The sequence below is a fragment of the Pyricularia oryzae genome, chromosome 2, assembly GCF_000002495.2.
Source record: "Pyricularia oryzae 70-15 chromosome 2, whole genome shotgun sequence".
Classification (NCBI taxonomy): Eukaryota; Fungi; Ascomycota; class Sordariomycetes; order Magnaporthales; family Pyriculariaceae; genus Pyricularia; species Pyricularia oryzae.
This window is the reverse complement of record NC_017850.1, coordinates 6,569,816-6,584,160: the sequence shown is the minus strand read 5'-3', so window position 1 is coordinate 6,584,160 and position 14,345 is coordinate 6,569,816. Positions and strand designations below refer to the sequence as shown.

Here is a 14,345-nt window from a genome sequence, read left to right as displayed (position 1 = left end):
CACGACCAAATTGATGTGGAATTTGGTAGACTCGAGGTGGTGGACAGGAAGTTTGGGATATTGTTTCCCCATGGCTCCATGGGAACTTGTGCTGGTTGAACAAAGAAAGCACCTGCAGTATTTTGAGTAGTTCAACTATTCTAGTTCTAGTTCTAGTTAGTTCTAGGCATTGCACCAGGTCTCGTCATAATGCAGGCCAAGGATCATGGGGTATTTGACTTGCTATTTTGCCCATTATGAAAATATGGGAAAATTACGAGCAAGTACGACTGACTGTACAGAGTATTTGTTAGACATTGATACTGGGTGGAGTGGGGTCAAAATGCAAGCAAGAGCATCACAGCCGGGAACATCGCTGGGAATTGCCATGGGTTGAACAAGAAATGCAAAAAGGAAGAAACCCCAAGAGCTTGTCGATCGATTGCTAAAAGTGCGGCGAGACCCACTTACCGGCATGGCGAAAGCTTGAAGTCTGCCACAACTTTTTGTCTGGCTTTTTGTTTGTCTTCGAAACAATCTGTTTATGTGGCCCGTCAAGTTAATTGCTTCTTTGGAAAGGCAGAGAAGAAACTCTCAACTAACCTTTAAAGCTAGAGTCATTGCACATCGTCATAATAAGGTGTTTTATGTCCAACAAACTACCTCCCAAACAAAAAGAACCTGATAACTTACTTAGGTAGAACTGATTTTCCTGTGTCGAGTAGATGAGTTCATCGGACCACACCTGAGCCTGGACGGAATCCGACTGACACGGAAGACTACCTTACGGATACCTACACTACCCCGTCCCGCGCAGCATGACATCATATGTTTCCCCACAAGAAAGATGCATGGCTGAAATGCGCCCAAATCTGGACCCTACTAACGGTACAGCCGTTTACAACGTCCTACGTACATTTGTTAGGTAGAAAACGAACGAAAAAAAAACATGCATTGTTTTTGGTATGTACCTATGACCGCAGTCATATCCCAGGGGGCGACCTAGGTGTGATCGGCAACGACGGGGGAAAGCTTGCCTTCCCCATGTGATGCAGCTTAGCTTAGCTACCTCCTACCTTTCCCCAGGCCGGGTAGGCCCCGAAATCAAACCAACTTTCGGAGTTTTTCACTACGTAAGGTAGTATGTATATAGAACCATGGCGCGGCTGCATAAACAGTATGCCTTGTCCGGACGACTGACTGACTTTCGGTCTCGGCCCGATTTGCGACGTTTTGTTTCTTTTTCGACATAGACCTAGAAACGCCGTGAGTGTTGGTCTGCCGTGACTATCAACCACTTGGGAACTCTCAACCTATGTTTCCCCCCTCTTCGCCATCTTTATCAACAGAGCGAAACCTAAGTTGGTTATTTCAATTTTTTTTTCCAGTCATAAAGTCACAAAGATGGCCTCAAACGAAAAGGGAGGGAGCCCATCCGATGGCCCCTCGGGCGGCACAACAACTCCCGGGGTGTTTGTCGAGCATCGATCCAACACCTCGCTGCCAAGAGGCGCCAACGATGCCACGGCCGCCAACATACCCACCGCCACGCTGGGTAATGAAGACATTAAGCGCATGGAGGCCAATGCTAAACTCAACAACCCGCTCTCCGGCATGGGCCGCGAGAAGCTCATGGCCATGGGAGAGGAGTTTGCCCTCAAGCACGGCCTGAACACCGACGAAGACGTGCGGGCTTTCCGGCTCGGCGCTGTCATCGCCGGTGACGACGTCGAGGGGCGCGTCGATGGTGGCCTCTCGGAGCTGACGGACCGTGAAAGGGACGTCTTGCAGAAGGAGGTCACGCACAAGTGGGCGAACCCGGGGATGCTGTACTGGGTTGTGGCGAGTGAGTTTATAAACATGATGGCTTTGACCTGGGCTGTCAAAGATGTTGCAGATGAGAATGGCCTTGCTGACTGACATTCCACCTTCCAACAGTCTGCTCTCTATGCGCTGCCGTCCAGGGAATGGATGAGACGGTCGTGAACGGCGCACAGTCTTTCTACAAGAGACAATTTGGCATCGCCGGCACGGGTGGTCGTGACGCCTGGCTGCTGGGACTGACCAACTCGGCGCCGTACCTTTGCTGTGCCATTCTTGGCTGCTGGTTAACAGCTCCCATGAACCGGGTGTTCGGCAGGAAGGGGACTGTGTTTTGGTCTTGTGCCAGTATGTTGCCACCACCACTTTCGACTGTGAATTCGACTCCAGCTCGACGCAGTTTCGACCAACGTTTCATCAGCTAACAAAATACGCTTCGTCGTCGTCAAGTCTCTGCGGCGGCCTGCTTCTGGCAGGCTTTCACCAACACCTGGTGGCATATGTTTATCGCTCGCTTTTTCCTGGGTCTGGGCATAGGACCAAAGTCGGCAACTACTCGTCAGTCTCAACTTCGCCTCCCACTTTGACCGGTATACATGCAGGTCTCTAACACCACGATAGCAATCTTCGCCGCCGAGTGTGCGCCGCCAAAGCTCCGTGGTGCTCTCGTTATGCAGTGGCAGATGTGGACAGCGTTTGGCATCATGATAGGGTCCGTCTCATTGAACCCATCTATGTTCTGTTAGCTGTCGAAGTAAAGGGACTAACAGGTAAACCAGATACGTGGCCGACCTTGCCTTCTACTTTGTTCCCGATCATGGCGTCGAACTCGGCCTGAACTGGCGTCTCATGATGGGAAGCGCCGGCATCCCCGCCGTCATCGTCTGCTGTCTGATACCCCTATGCACCGAGTCTCCCCGCTGGTACCTGACCAAGGGCCGACACGCCGACGCCTTCCGTGCCATCTGCACGCTCCGCCACGAAAAGGTCCAGGCGGCCCGCGACCTCTTCTATATGCACGTCCTGCTCGAGGCGGAGCGCGAGACCATGTCCATGGGCACGCGCAACCAGATCGCCGAGCTCTTCACAGTCCGACGCAACCGCAACGCCATGGTCGCTTCCGAGATTGTCATGTTTATGCAGCAGTTTTGTGGAGGCAAGTCCTCGCGGAAGCAGACACCCGGCATAACTCTTGAACCCTTTTTCTAACAATGTTAACCACAATATAGTCAACGTTATTGCATACTACAGCAGTGAGGTGTTTCTAGGTGCCGGCCTTTCCGAGGTCAGCGCCTTGTCGGCCTCGCTAGGTTTCGGAGTCATCAACTGGCTCTTCGCCCTGCCGGCCTTCTTCACCATCGACCGTTTCGGCCGTCGGAACCTGCTTCTGACTACTTTCCCGCTCATGTCTCTGTTTTTGTTCTTCACGGGATTCTCCTTTTGGATCCCCGAGGAATCGAAAGCGCATATTGCGTGTATTGCCCTTGGAATTTATGTAAGTCTCTCGGTTCTTGCAAGCAAAAGAATCGAAGCTCTATGAAGCTATACCATCAATTCTCTTGTTTGCGAAAAGTCTCCAAAAAAAATCCTAGAACGCTGACGTTCTTTTCCGCCACAGCTCTTCGGCATGGTCTACTCGCCCGGGGAAGGCCCCGTGCCATTCACCTACTCCGCCGAGGCCTACCCGCTCTACATTCGCCCGCTGGGCATGTCGCTAGCCACGGCCACGACGTGGTTCTTCAACTTCATCCTGAGCGTCACCTGGCCCAGCATGCTAGCCGCCTTCCAGCCGCAGGGCGCTTTTGGGTGGTACGCCGGCTGGAACATCATTGGCTTCTTCGCCGTGCTCTTCTTCGTTCCCGAGACAAAGGAAAAGACGCTCGAGGAGCTGGATCAGGTCTTTGGCGTACGCTCCAAGGACCTGGTCCGTTACGGCATCGACAGCACAAAGTACTTTGTGGTTGGTCTCCTGTTGCGGAGGAGTGTGGCCAAGCCCCATCCGCCTCGGGCTGCGGTCGAGATTCGTGGCGGTGGTGGACAGGCGCGCTCTGGGGTCTCGCCGGGGAGCAGCGAAAAGTTGGATGCTGCTACCCGAGCTTGAGTGAGATTGGGTCCTGGTTTGGGCATTATAAAGAAGTTTCTTTGCGGTAATAAGCAAGGAAAGCTGCGCTGGGGTCATGAGTTATATAAAGATCGTATGATTTTGTTATTCTTTCGGTGAAATCTGTAAATGTGTTTCCGCTGGACTCAAAAACAGAATGCCAACTGCAAGTATCACCAAGACGCAAGAATAAATAATTCAAGTTTGCAAACCGACTCCAATGCAACAGGAAAAAAAAACAGGGCAATCAATGGAATTCCGCCTCGACCCTGCCGTATCTCACGCCCTCCACCTTGAGCTCAAAGCCCAGGCCCGCGCTGTCGACAATCATCTCGAGCGTAAAGTCGAGGTTGTCAAACTCGACTCCCCGCGTCGTCGTGAGCCGGGTGAACAAGCTCCGCGGGACCGCGTTCAGGTTCGTCGTCAGCGTGCACGTATGTATTAAATCCCGCGTGTACGCAGCAGGAGGCTCATCGGCGTCGCATGCGATCAAATCGTCCGTCACCACCAGAGACTGGCCCGGTCTAAAGTTCCGCGTGTAGTGGAATGCTATGGGTGACATGGGCGATATTGCCTCTCCCTGTACGTGTAGGGCGAGTGCCAAGTCAGTCAACTGTTTGCATACCGCTCCATCGCCTCCCCCTTTCTTGACGTCTGCCGGAAAATCAACGGCCTAGCTGGACACATACCTTGGCAATGTGCCACTGCATCCGGTCAGAAACCATCCACCGCTCCCACAACGGCGACCAGTATCTTTCCGTAACGGAGTGTTTCTCCTCGTCGTAGACGGTGGCATATGATGTGCCGTAGTGATACCTCGCCTTGCGCGAGATGACCATGTTGCCCTCGAGCCCCCTCAGCACGGCGCCACGCACGACGGCCGTCCAGGCGTACAGCGGCTGCATGACCTCGATGGAGGCGTGCTCCATGTACGGGTCGGATGCGTTCGTGTGCGTCGGCCGCTCGCTATAAGGCGGAGGGGCTGCGCTTGTAAAGTGCGCCTTTAGTCGCCGGTAGAGATAATCGCTCTGACCGAAGCCACCCACGAGGATGATGCCCGAGACGATGCCCCCCTTGGCTCGTAGCCCCTCCACCTGGCCTTGGACCAAGTCGCACACCTCCTTGACGACCGGTTCGAATATCTCCTTGATTTGTGTTGCCGTCATGACCATGAAACCCGAGTCAATTTGGGCCTCTTCGTCATCGGGAAGACCGGGGAATCTAGCAAAGAACGGTCAGTAAGATGCGTGCATACCGGTGCAGCCCAAGATCCCAAGCTTGTTGGGCATTACTTACGGCACGTTGATTTCCTGGTGCTCATCCTCGTTGAAGTTACGCTTCACAAAGTCCTCAAAGTACCTCAAGGCCATCTGCCATGTCTTGTTCTTCTTGACCTTGATCTCGTCAAACTTGCCAGCACCGAGCCTGTTCTTGACGTGCTCTTCAAACCTGTAATTCAGGAAGGCGCTCCCACAGAGACCGCCGGTTCCGACGGCAGACTCTTCAACGCGCAGAGGTTTTAGGGATATTATTTTATACGCAATAAGGCTAGCATGTGTTTTGGTCAGTATCATCGCTCGGGCGTATCAGTCGGTACACCAAAGTGTCCTTTGTGGACTCTTCGCCCGGGAGGAAGCTCACTCGACTGTGCCACCACCACCATCACACACTATAAAGTTGTCGCCGACGTTGAGATGGTTAGGCTGTATAGCCTTGAGGGTATAGACAGCTGCCGCCTCCGGCTCACTGATCATCTGGATCTGCGACCTGGAACCCATGCCGGCCCTCTCAGCGGCCTGCAGCGTCGTGTTCTTTGCAGCATCGGACCACACGGCCGGGCAGGTGAGGACGAAGTCAATCTTTGTCGATGCCATAAACGACTCGCCATAGCGGCGGGTCAGGGTGTCGAGCGTATGCTTGTAGATCTGCGTGAGGTAGTCGCTGACGGCGTCGACGACCGTCTTGTTGTAGCGCCTAAGCTGGGCTGCCGTCTCCAGCGGGCTCACATAGAAGGGCAGCTTCTGCGACCGGTCCAGGAACAGCTTGATGCAGCGCAGCCTCGACTCCTCGGGGCGGAACTGGAGACCCCATTTCACCTTGGGCGGCGTCCCCTCGGGCGAGTTGGCCGGTATTTCGTATGAGATCTCGGTGGGGACCTTGTCCGAGGTGATGCCGTTGCCGCCAGGCCATGATTTGATGATCTCCACATCGTCAGGGGTTCCGGTATATACAGCGGCAACTCTAGAATAGTAGCATGAGTACATTTGTGGCCGAACAACAGCAAAAGCATTTCTTACTTTCCATAACTTACCCAGAAAACGTAGTACCAAAATCAACCCCAACTATAAGACGATCGCCAATGGGGGCGAAGTCTCTCAGTGGCTCTCTGAGGGGCCGGCCACTGATGGCCTCGGCTGATGGGGACGCATAAGAAGACGTGAAGGAACGGGAGTCATTGTTTGGTGACGAGGCAGAGGAGGACTGTCGGATGGGAAGGTTGTAGCTCATGGCTGCTTGGTTGCCCTAGGGTAAGCCCAGGGGCTTGCCTGCCTGCCTTCCTGCCTGCCTAGAATGTCCCCACGGCCTAAGAGACTATTACGACGTGAAGTCCGACCAAGTAATAGTGAGTGTCCGAATGAGGGAGTGAGACGTGGCCTTTCTGGTCTGAACTGTGTGGTCTCGGGTGGTCGGCTGATGTGCTGAGCAATCCCCCAGAGTCTTAGGGGGAAAAAGTTCCCCGTTGATGATTTCCCTGTGTGATGTTTTGCTCCAAGCAGCTAGACGACCACCAAAATAGCGGGTATGAAAATAGTATTCGGACCAGCCACCCCAATACGACGCCCCGGATGAATAGTGGCGCCACTTCGAGGCACTGAAGAATGAAGGCTAATTATCGTGGGAATTCTCGCTTCAAAGAAACAAAAAAAAGCGTGCGCCAAGAGTGTTCAGTTGGCCGCGTCAAACAAACGCGGGGTCGTTTGCTTGGTGTTTTTGGCGAGGACCCGCGATTCCGAGCTTCGGGTTCGCGTGACGGAAGGTCTTCTGCCGGGCAAAACAGAAAAACATATATCAAAAGTCAATTAATTTTGGTTGGTAGTTAGATATCTATCAGGCACAAATGAATCGGCAGGGCATCGGTCGTGTATTTTTGTTTGGCGTCCTTGTTGGGTGACGCAAGCTGACAGACATACAGGAACAAAAAATAAATAAATGGGGGTCGATCCTTTTGTCTCTCGAGATTATCTGCAAGGCAGCAATCTTTCTCTTTTACATTTTCCTTTCTGGTTACCTCGACCTTTCCAACTTGCCGGCGAACGAGGCGCAGCGTAAAACCGTGGATGGGGCCATGTCAGCACTCTAATTTTCAAATTTTTGACCAAGTATGCATCTTTGTTTTTTTCCAGGTGTGCTATTGCTAAGCTTGGCCTTTTCCCTTCATCTCACTCTTGCTTATGTTCGTCTTACTGTGGGGACTGACTTGCATGGAGAGCCGCCCGCCAAAATGCTCACTAGAACCAGAATAGAAGGTTCCTATGATTGAGCTTCAAGCGCTGAGGAGACAGGGAAACATGGCAGCCACTTCTAGAAACACAAATAGTAAGGTATTATCAATAGGTCTTGCTGAAAAGCACATTCGTGGGTAAATGAGCAGGCACTAAGTAGAGATATGATCATATATGCAAAATCAATAAGTGAGCGGCCAGGCAGGTAGGATATCCTTTTACTTGAGCATATCTAAACGTAATCCGACGTGAAACAACTCGATGCCATGGGATGTAACCAATTGTCAATTCTTTCGGTCTATAAAGCAAATATCCGCGCCCCCACCGATGGGAGGGTAGAGTAGAGTTTAAACAGCCAAGCAAAGAACAAAAGACAACGCTCCAGAAAAAAAGAAAAAAAAAATAGAAACAAGACCATAAGCCTCCCTTTGTAATGCTTGCAATGCCCCCCAAATGCAAAAAAAAAAAAAAGTACGCAGCCCGGATTTAACAGATATCGTAAGGAATGGCTGTGAAAGGAAAATGCTCGTCAGCCCGCCTTCCCAATGCCTCATGCGTCTTGAAAAATGTTCTGTTCCATATGAGATTCGTGATAGCAAGGAAAATTGATCAATAGGCCCTGGCCCCGCAAATGTCAGGCCGATAGGAAATAAGCTCTGGGTAACAAATTACCTGCCCCCATATTGAGCAATGAACTATGTATAGACTCCATCTTCAGTGTGTGAACAAGTATACCATGTCCTAGCCCAAGATATTTTTTTTCTTGTTTTCGAGCTGAGCAGTAGTAGTCCTTGATGAAAGCTGATCAAAACGCGTGCGTACGCCAACGAGCAAAGAGGTGCCTTTGTTACCAGCACATGCATCAGATCTTCTTTTAGCCCAGCAAGGTCTGGCTACCTTGACGGAGATTAAAATATGAGACGAAAAAAGGGTATCAAAATAAAGAAGAGCATGTAGTAAAAAATGGGTATAGGTCATCTGCAGACTTCGAATTGGGTGGAGAGTGATTTCGTAGTGCGAAGCCCTTCTCATTTGAAAAGGTCCTTGAGATCCATAAGACGCTGCCTTGCCGCCTCGCGCTTGTCTACTCCAGACGGTCCCGTCGATTCGCCGCGGTCCATGGATAAGTTGGCAAGCTTGATTTTCTTCTGCTGTAGAGCTACCATCTGCTCCTCGAAGCTGTTCTCCATAATGTATCGGATGATCCGCACAGGGCGTTTCTGGCCAAGACGGTGCACACGATCGACGGCTTGCGCCTCGGCAGCAGGATTATACTGAGGTTCCATGACGTACACATGGTTTCCGGCCGTGAGGTTCAGACCGAGACCACCAGCCATGATGGATACTAGAATGACATGCACAGAGGGGTCTTCTCGGAATCGATCCATAGCTTGTGTGCGTGCAAGGCGCGACATCTTGCCATCCAGCCGTGTGTGTGTGATGCCGGCCTTGTCAAGAGCGATCTCGATCAGATCAAGATGAGAAGTCCAGCCAGAGAAAACCACCGACTTGATGGGTGGCTCATCTGGCATGAGCTCGCTGTGCGCCTTGGCGCTGAGCAGGTCCTCAACCAGAGCGCGCGTTTTGGTGTGGGGACCAGTATAGTCGTCCATGCTTTTGACTGTATGCCCCTTGGCCTTCTCCTGATGAGAGACTTCGTGCTCTGCATCGGCCCGGGTGCGACGGATCTCATTGCAGATAAACTTGACCATTTGGTGGCAATTTGGACACTCTCCAACGCTATGGTTGTCTGATGAATGGCCTACGCCACGCTCTTCATCACGGAACAAATGAATGCACTTCAAGCAATAAAGATGGAAGCATGGTGTCAAGTAGCCCAATATATCCTCCTGGCGCTCGGATTCCAAATCCGTCTCTTCGTTGTTGGATCCAAGTTTCCGCTGGCATGCAACGCAGGCGTCGTTGTTGGTCTCCTTCATCAGATCGAAGGTTCTGTAGGCCTTGGAGTCTGTCATCTGCGGCTTGTCCGAGTCATCATCGCTGTCGAGATCGATTGCTGAGTCCTGGGTCATGCCCTCGACAGCTTTTAGATCATCCTCACTGAGAAGGTCTTTGCCATGGGCACAGATAAGTCGGAGCCGCAAGATGGACTGAAGAATATGGATGTACGTCTTGCCACCAAGAATTCGCTCTCGAGTGCCAGTCAGCGCCTGGACGCGATCCTTGGCATTCCGAGCAAAGAGATCGTAAAGACGCTGCTCTTCGGGAGAAAACGTAAGCTTGACCACATTGTCAGTACGTGGTGGCAGATGAATACGGTCCTTGAGGCGTCGTAAGGTGATGGAGTCCACCAAGGCGCGAAGTTTATCAATAATCTCTGGGTCAGCTAGCTTGAAAGGCGTGACAATGTGCTGGTTGAACTTGTTGCGATCATCAAATGGTTTGAGACGGATAAAGGCCAGCAACGCTGCCAGATCATCCAGACGATTTTGTACAGGTGTACCGGTGACTGCCCACCTGCGATTTGCCTGTAGGCGGCAAATGGCTTTGAACTGCAGCGTCGCCTGCTCTCGAATCATGTGAGCCTCGTCAAGAACTACGCGGAACCATCCTATCTCCTCGAGAGGATACTGGTTGCCTCTGCGTTTGTGGCGAGCCGTCAGCTCACTTGAAACAGAGCCATATGTTGTGATCACCAAGTCATAGTTGGCGAGGACCGCCGGATCTTTGGTACGATTTTGCCCATGGTAGATGTAGTACGAAAGCGTGTCGGGTTTGACATGTTGCTTGATTTGCTCCTCCCAGTTGGTGACAGTGCTGAGCGGGCATACCAACAAGGTGGCCTTCGAGTTACGCGTCAGTTTTGTAAGACCCAGAGGCTCCTGCATCGGAATTTTGAACTTGTTCGAGGTTTGCTTCCGGCGCTCTTGAACAGGCTGCTGCGGAACCCGAGTTGCCCACTCAGCTGCCTGGTCCATGCTAGAGGATATCAAAGATAGAATAGATAATGTCTTTCCCAGGCCCATCATATCTGCAAGGATACCTCCGAGCGCATGCGTAGGACGAGTGACCTCTGATTGCTGCGTGACAACATTATAGTATTCCATGTGGCCGCCGTGGACGTATCTCTCTTTCCAAAGTGCTGGCAGCTTGTTTTCGTCTGGAGTCTCTCGAGCAGTCATGAACGCAAGGCCTTGCTTCTGGTGAGGAAGCAACTCGGTCAAGATGTTCGGACCCGGCTCCATCAATGGAAGCGAGTCAGAGTTCAAATCATCAAAGACCCCGTAGACATCGGCCCGCACTTCCTCCACACTCCGCTGAGTTGGAGCTGGAGTGTACTGTGAGTAGGCATTCGAGGGCACTGGCCTCGCCGGCGCTGAAGGCGCTGCAGCTGGGATGGGAAACTGGAGATGAGGGTTGTGGAGCTTGATACCGCGTGGGACAATAGAGGGATTGATCAACCGCAAGCCCCTTTCCCTGAGGATCCTACCCACAGTACGCGAATATTTGCGACGACCGAACAAGGTTATCTCTATCTTGTATGCCTTTGAAATAGGCTCGCCTGGGACTTCACCAGGCTGCTTCCGTCGGGACGGAATTCGACAGTCAGTCCGGAACTGCAGTACCGCCGAGTCGAGTAGAGGCACCAGTCCCACGGCGGTCTTTTGATCAAGAGAACCGAAAACCTGACGAGTATGATCGTAGACCATAACATTCGCCGTGGCCGTGTCGTTGACCATCCGTCGCAGAACAGTCTTGATAGGGGGCCAGTAATCATTTCCACCGAGAGCTACGCCATTAGGCCGGGGATGAGGTACGGTATGGCAGTTAACAACAGCAACCTCCAGCATCCCAAAGCAGACCTCGACCAACCCAGGATCAGTAGAAGCTGCATCGCTCTCGTTCACTAAGACAAAGTCAGCGTATTTATTTTCTGGGCCTAGTTTCAAAGGGTGAACACAGGAAGCCTACCGTCTGTCAGATCAACGGTCGTCTGTGGTGAGCGAGCTGGCGTAGAAGCACCGCCATCGCCGAGTTCCTGTCCTTTGATGTAGCTACCCAACATGCCACTGCCGCCACGAATCGGAGTCCCCTGTCCGTTTGTGTTTGTGACTTCGATCTTTCGCCTCTTTGTCTGAGGAATATCAGCCCGGCTCTCTACATTGTTGGCACGCTCTATCATCGCACCCATGCCGTTTCCGGCCGCCTGCGTGTGGCCATGACCGCGTTGGTCTTCGTGCGTGTCGTCGGAATCTGTGAGGTCGATGCTAATGCTGGGCTCGTTTGGGCTCGCAAACTGAAAGGCTTGGGGTGCGTTGCCATGGCTCGTCGCGACTCTACCGGTGTGACCAGGCCTCTGGGTGGAGCCGGAAGACTGCGGGGCTGCTTTCGGGTTTAGGAGCGCCTTGGGGTCCCAAGACATGGTGTTTTGTGGAGGTGCTTGGGCGAACATGGGCCGGCCTTTTGGAGCAGAGTCAGAATAAGAGATCTCAGTGTCGCTATGGGAATGGTTACGGGTTGGGTCAGGAGTGACGGGAAGGGAGCGTTCGGCACTTTCCGAGCGCGCCCGTTTGTGGCGGCCAAGGTGGGAGGCCGGTGAAAATGGGGCGGGATTAGCGATTCCAGTACCGTTTGGAGCCATACCGGCAACGACAGAGGTGCCCAAGTTGCCGAAGCACTTGTGCTAAGTATGCGGTCGAAGTAGTGAAAGGGGTAGGTTAAAAGGTCACAGCGACAAACTTCACCCCCATGAATAAAGAAAATATGGAAGAAACTGAAGCTGTCATCGAAGATGCGGCGCGGTATGTGTCCAGGCAGCGGCGGCGGGGTTCCAAAAAATGGCACCGTCGTTTTTGTAAACGAGATCTGAGATAACTGTCAGATCATGGGACGTTGCGAATTTTGTTGCGCCGAGCGAGACACCTCTGCGGGGTTATGTTGAGACTTTGTGTCGGCTTCGAAGCACCGGGGACGGAGCGCAGGCTTGAGGTCGGAGGAGATTGTCACATGGCGCGGATGAAATGTCGTCGAGAATGCAAACGGTGCTCAACGAAAGCGCATGCCGGGGAAGTGCGCTTGTTATGAGACGAACAGGAGAGAAACACCGAAGGGCGGGTTAGTTTCTGTGTACGTTTGTGGCTGAGGCGACGGCGACGGCGACTGCCGATTGATGGTATTGTAATTGTTTGTTGTATTGTACGTAAACGACAGCTCTTCAGGCCCAAATGGACCGGGATATGCCGACCTTCGGGGAAGATAAAGAAGCTTTCATCAGCATCTCTCCACCTTAATGGCACGAGACCAAATCGGAAATATGCATATCACTGGAAAAGGCTGCAAGTAAGCTAGAGAAAGCCGGCAGCAAAGCACGTCAGGTGATTGGGAAGGAACAAAAACGGCGCCAAGAAAATCATCATAGGTCAAATGATCAACCTGGGAGTGGGGATATTACATATTTTCACAGACACTGGGAGGTTTGGTTTCGCTTTGCTGTTTTCAGATAAAAGCAGCCGAAACTGGAAGGGGGGAAAACTCGCTTTTTCGTTCACATTCTTTGGAATCAATAAATTCCCTTGCTTCCTGTAACATGCATTGTCTTGCACCATGTAGATATTTGTTTGCTGTACTGTGCAGTGTTCATATAAATGTCATCATAATAAACCGAAGTTTTTTTTTTTTTTTTTTTTTTTTTTTTTTTTTTTTTTTTTCCTCCAAAACAAACGCCGATAACTTCCCCGACCCCAATGCAAAATAACGTCGGACGCCTTATTTTGATCCATACATAGTGTAACCATGGGTTCGTAACCACCTGCCTTGTCGCGCAGCACCAATACCCGCAAAAAAAAAAAAAAAAAAAAAAAAAGGACCACATACACATACACCGAATCATCGATCTTCTGGCCGTCCACCACTCTCCACGGCCACCGACCCCAGTGAAGGCTCATTTATCAAGACCTCAAATTGCAGCGGTGAATTCATCTCCAGCGTGCTAAACATTCCCTCCAATCGATGAACCCGGCTCCTGCTGCGGGTGCGTTGCCTGCGGCGTTGGGCGCCAGTGCTGCCTGGTGGTGCGTTGGCAGATCGAGAGCGCGAAGGACACTGGCTTCTGCGCGTGTTGTGCTGCTGCTGGATGATGCTCACATGACGCTGTTTCAATGGGGATTGTCGCCGATCCCGTGCCGCAATTGAAGTGTTGCGAGAAGAAACAGTGCCGATGGGCGAGTTTGATCTGTTTCGGCGACGGCCCCTCAGCGTAGACTCACAAGAGGGTTCGTGGTGTAGTGGCCTCATCACTGGTAGGTGGCTCCGAACCCGTTTGCGTCCCCTCTGTGGCTCTGAGGGTGAGAGGCAGAGGGGGTTGTCTCGACCAGCCTCTTTGGAGCTAGACCAAGCTAGGACGGTGGTATTCATGATTGATTGTGATATCGAGAGACAGTCTCGAGTTGGATAAGAGAGATTGAATATCTTCGGCAGTGTTGGTTGCACACAAATATAGTTTCACTGACTCTGAAAAAAAAAAGATAATAAAAATCGCTCCTTGTGTAATTATCACTATTCACTGTCAACCATCTCCAAGCAAACGCAAAAAAAATTCAAAATTTAGCAAATGGGCGACGGCGAGAGAAGCCGAAGCCAGGTCTTATTGAGGCTGCGTAAGCGCTTCCTGGTGTAAAAAAAAAAAAAAAAAAAAAAAAACACAAGACTGGGCAAATTAGAAAGCAATGGGATGGCCTGACCCCGCTGCCTAAGGACGGCTTGCATGCCGCAACCCGAAGCTGGGAGCTATCGACAGCATGACAATACCGGTAGGTACTCTGATATCGGATTATCTACGTAACTTGGGCTCATATCTAGTCCCGGAACTAACGCTAGGTATTCTGCTAGCTCGGCTAGGCAGACGATCGACCAGCAACGCGACAAAGAAAGGAAAAAAGAGAAAAGAAAAAAGAAAAAAGGCGGACGCGTGCTAACATAAG

The 14,345-nt window shown here is 51.7% G+C and overlaps 3 protein-coding genes across 3 annotated transcripts; 1 reads left to right on the top strand and 2 right to left on the bottom strand.

The window, feature by feature from the left end:
- The first annotated feature begins 769 nt into the window (after positions 1 to 769).
- MGG_07157 (MFS sugar transporter) lies at positions 770 to 4,109 on the top strand. Its single transcript, XM_003715307.1, has 7 exons — positions 770 to 1,825; positions 1,918 to 2,148; positions 2,251 to 2,358; positions 2,422 to 2,512; positions 2,580 to 2,956; positions 3,030 to 3,295; positions 3,419 to 4,109. Exons 1-7 carry the CDS (start codon positions 1,384 to 1,386, stop codon positions 3,899 to 3,901), a joined length of 1,998 nt encoding a protein of 665 aa, XP_003715355.1. The 5' UTR covers positions 770 to 1,383; the 3' UTR covers positions 3,902 to 4,109.
- On the bottom strand, positions 3,948 to 7,153 carry MGG_07156 (uncharacterized protein). Its single transcript, XM_003715306.1, has 5 exons — positions 6,213 to 7,153; positions 5,543 to 6,142; positions 5,198 to 5,449; positions 4,591 to 5,122; positions 3,948 to 4,481 (listed from the first exon to the last, which is right to left on the bottom strand). The coding sequence occupies exons 1-5, from the start codon at positions 6,407 to 6,409 to the stop codon at positions 4,149 to 4,151; spliced, it is 1,914 nt and encodes a 637-aa protein (XP_003715354.1). The 5' UTR covers positions 6,410 to 7,153; the 3' UTR covers positions 3,948 to 4,148.
- Positions 7,154 to 7,669: 516 nt separating this feature from the next.
- Positions 7,670 to 12,642, bottom strand: MGG_07155 (transcription termination factor 2). Its single transcript, XM_003715305.1, has 3 exons — positions 11,995 to 12,642; positions 11,338 to 11,826; positions 7,670 to 11,272 (listed from the first exon to the last, which is right to left on the bottom strand). Exons 1-3 carry the CDS (start codon positions 12,005 to 12,007, stop codon positions 8,433 to 8,435), a joined length of 3,342 nt encoding a protein of 1,113 aa, XP_003715353.1. The 5' UTR covers positions 12,008 to 12,642; the 3' UTR covers positions 7,670 to 8,432.
- Positions 12,643 to 14,345: the final 1,703 nt, after the last annotated feature.

Coding starts and splice junctions, on each gene's coding strand:
- MGG_07157 (XM_003715307.1), top strand. CDS start 1,384: ATGGCCTCAAACGAAAAGGGAGGGAGCCCATCCGATGGCCCCTCGGGC. Junction 2,957..3,029: donor TATGCAGCAGTTTTGTGGAG/GCAAGTCCTCGC, acceptor ACCACAATATAG/TCAACGTTATTGCATACTAC. Junction 3,296..3,418: donor GTATTGCCCTTGGAATTTAT/GTAAGTCTCTCG, acceptor TTTCCGCCACAG/CTCTTCGGCATGGTCTACTC.
- MGG_07156 (XM_003715306.1), bottom strand. CDS start 6,409: ATGAGCTACAACCTTCCCATCCGACAGTCCTCCTCTGCCTCGTCACCA. Junction 5,450..5,542: donor GGTGGTGGTGGCACAGTCGA/GTGAGCTTCCTC, acceptor AACACATGCTAG/CCTTATTGCGTATAAAATAA. Junction 5,123..5,197: donor CACCAGGAAATCAACGTGCC/GTAAGTAATGCC, acceptor GTTCTTTGCTAG/ATTCCCCGGTCTTCCCGATG.
- MGG_07155 (XM_003715305.1), bottom strand. Junction 11,273..11,337: donor GACCGTTGATCTGACAGACG/GTAGGCTTCCTG, acceptor ACTTTGTCTTAG/TGAACGAGAGCGATGCAGCT.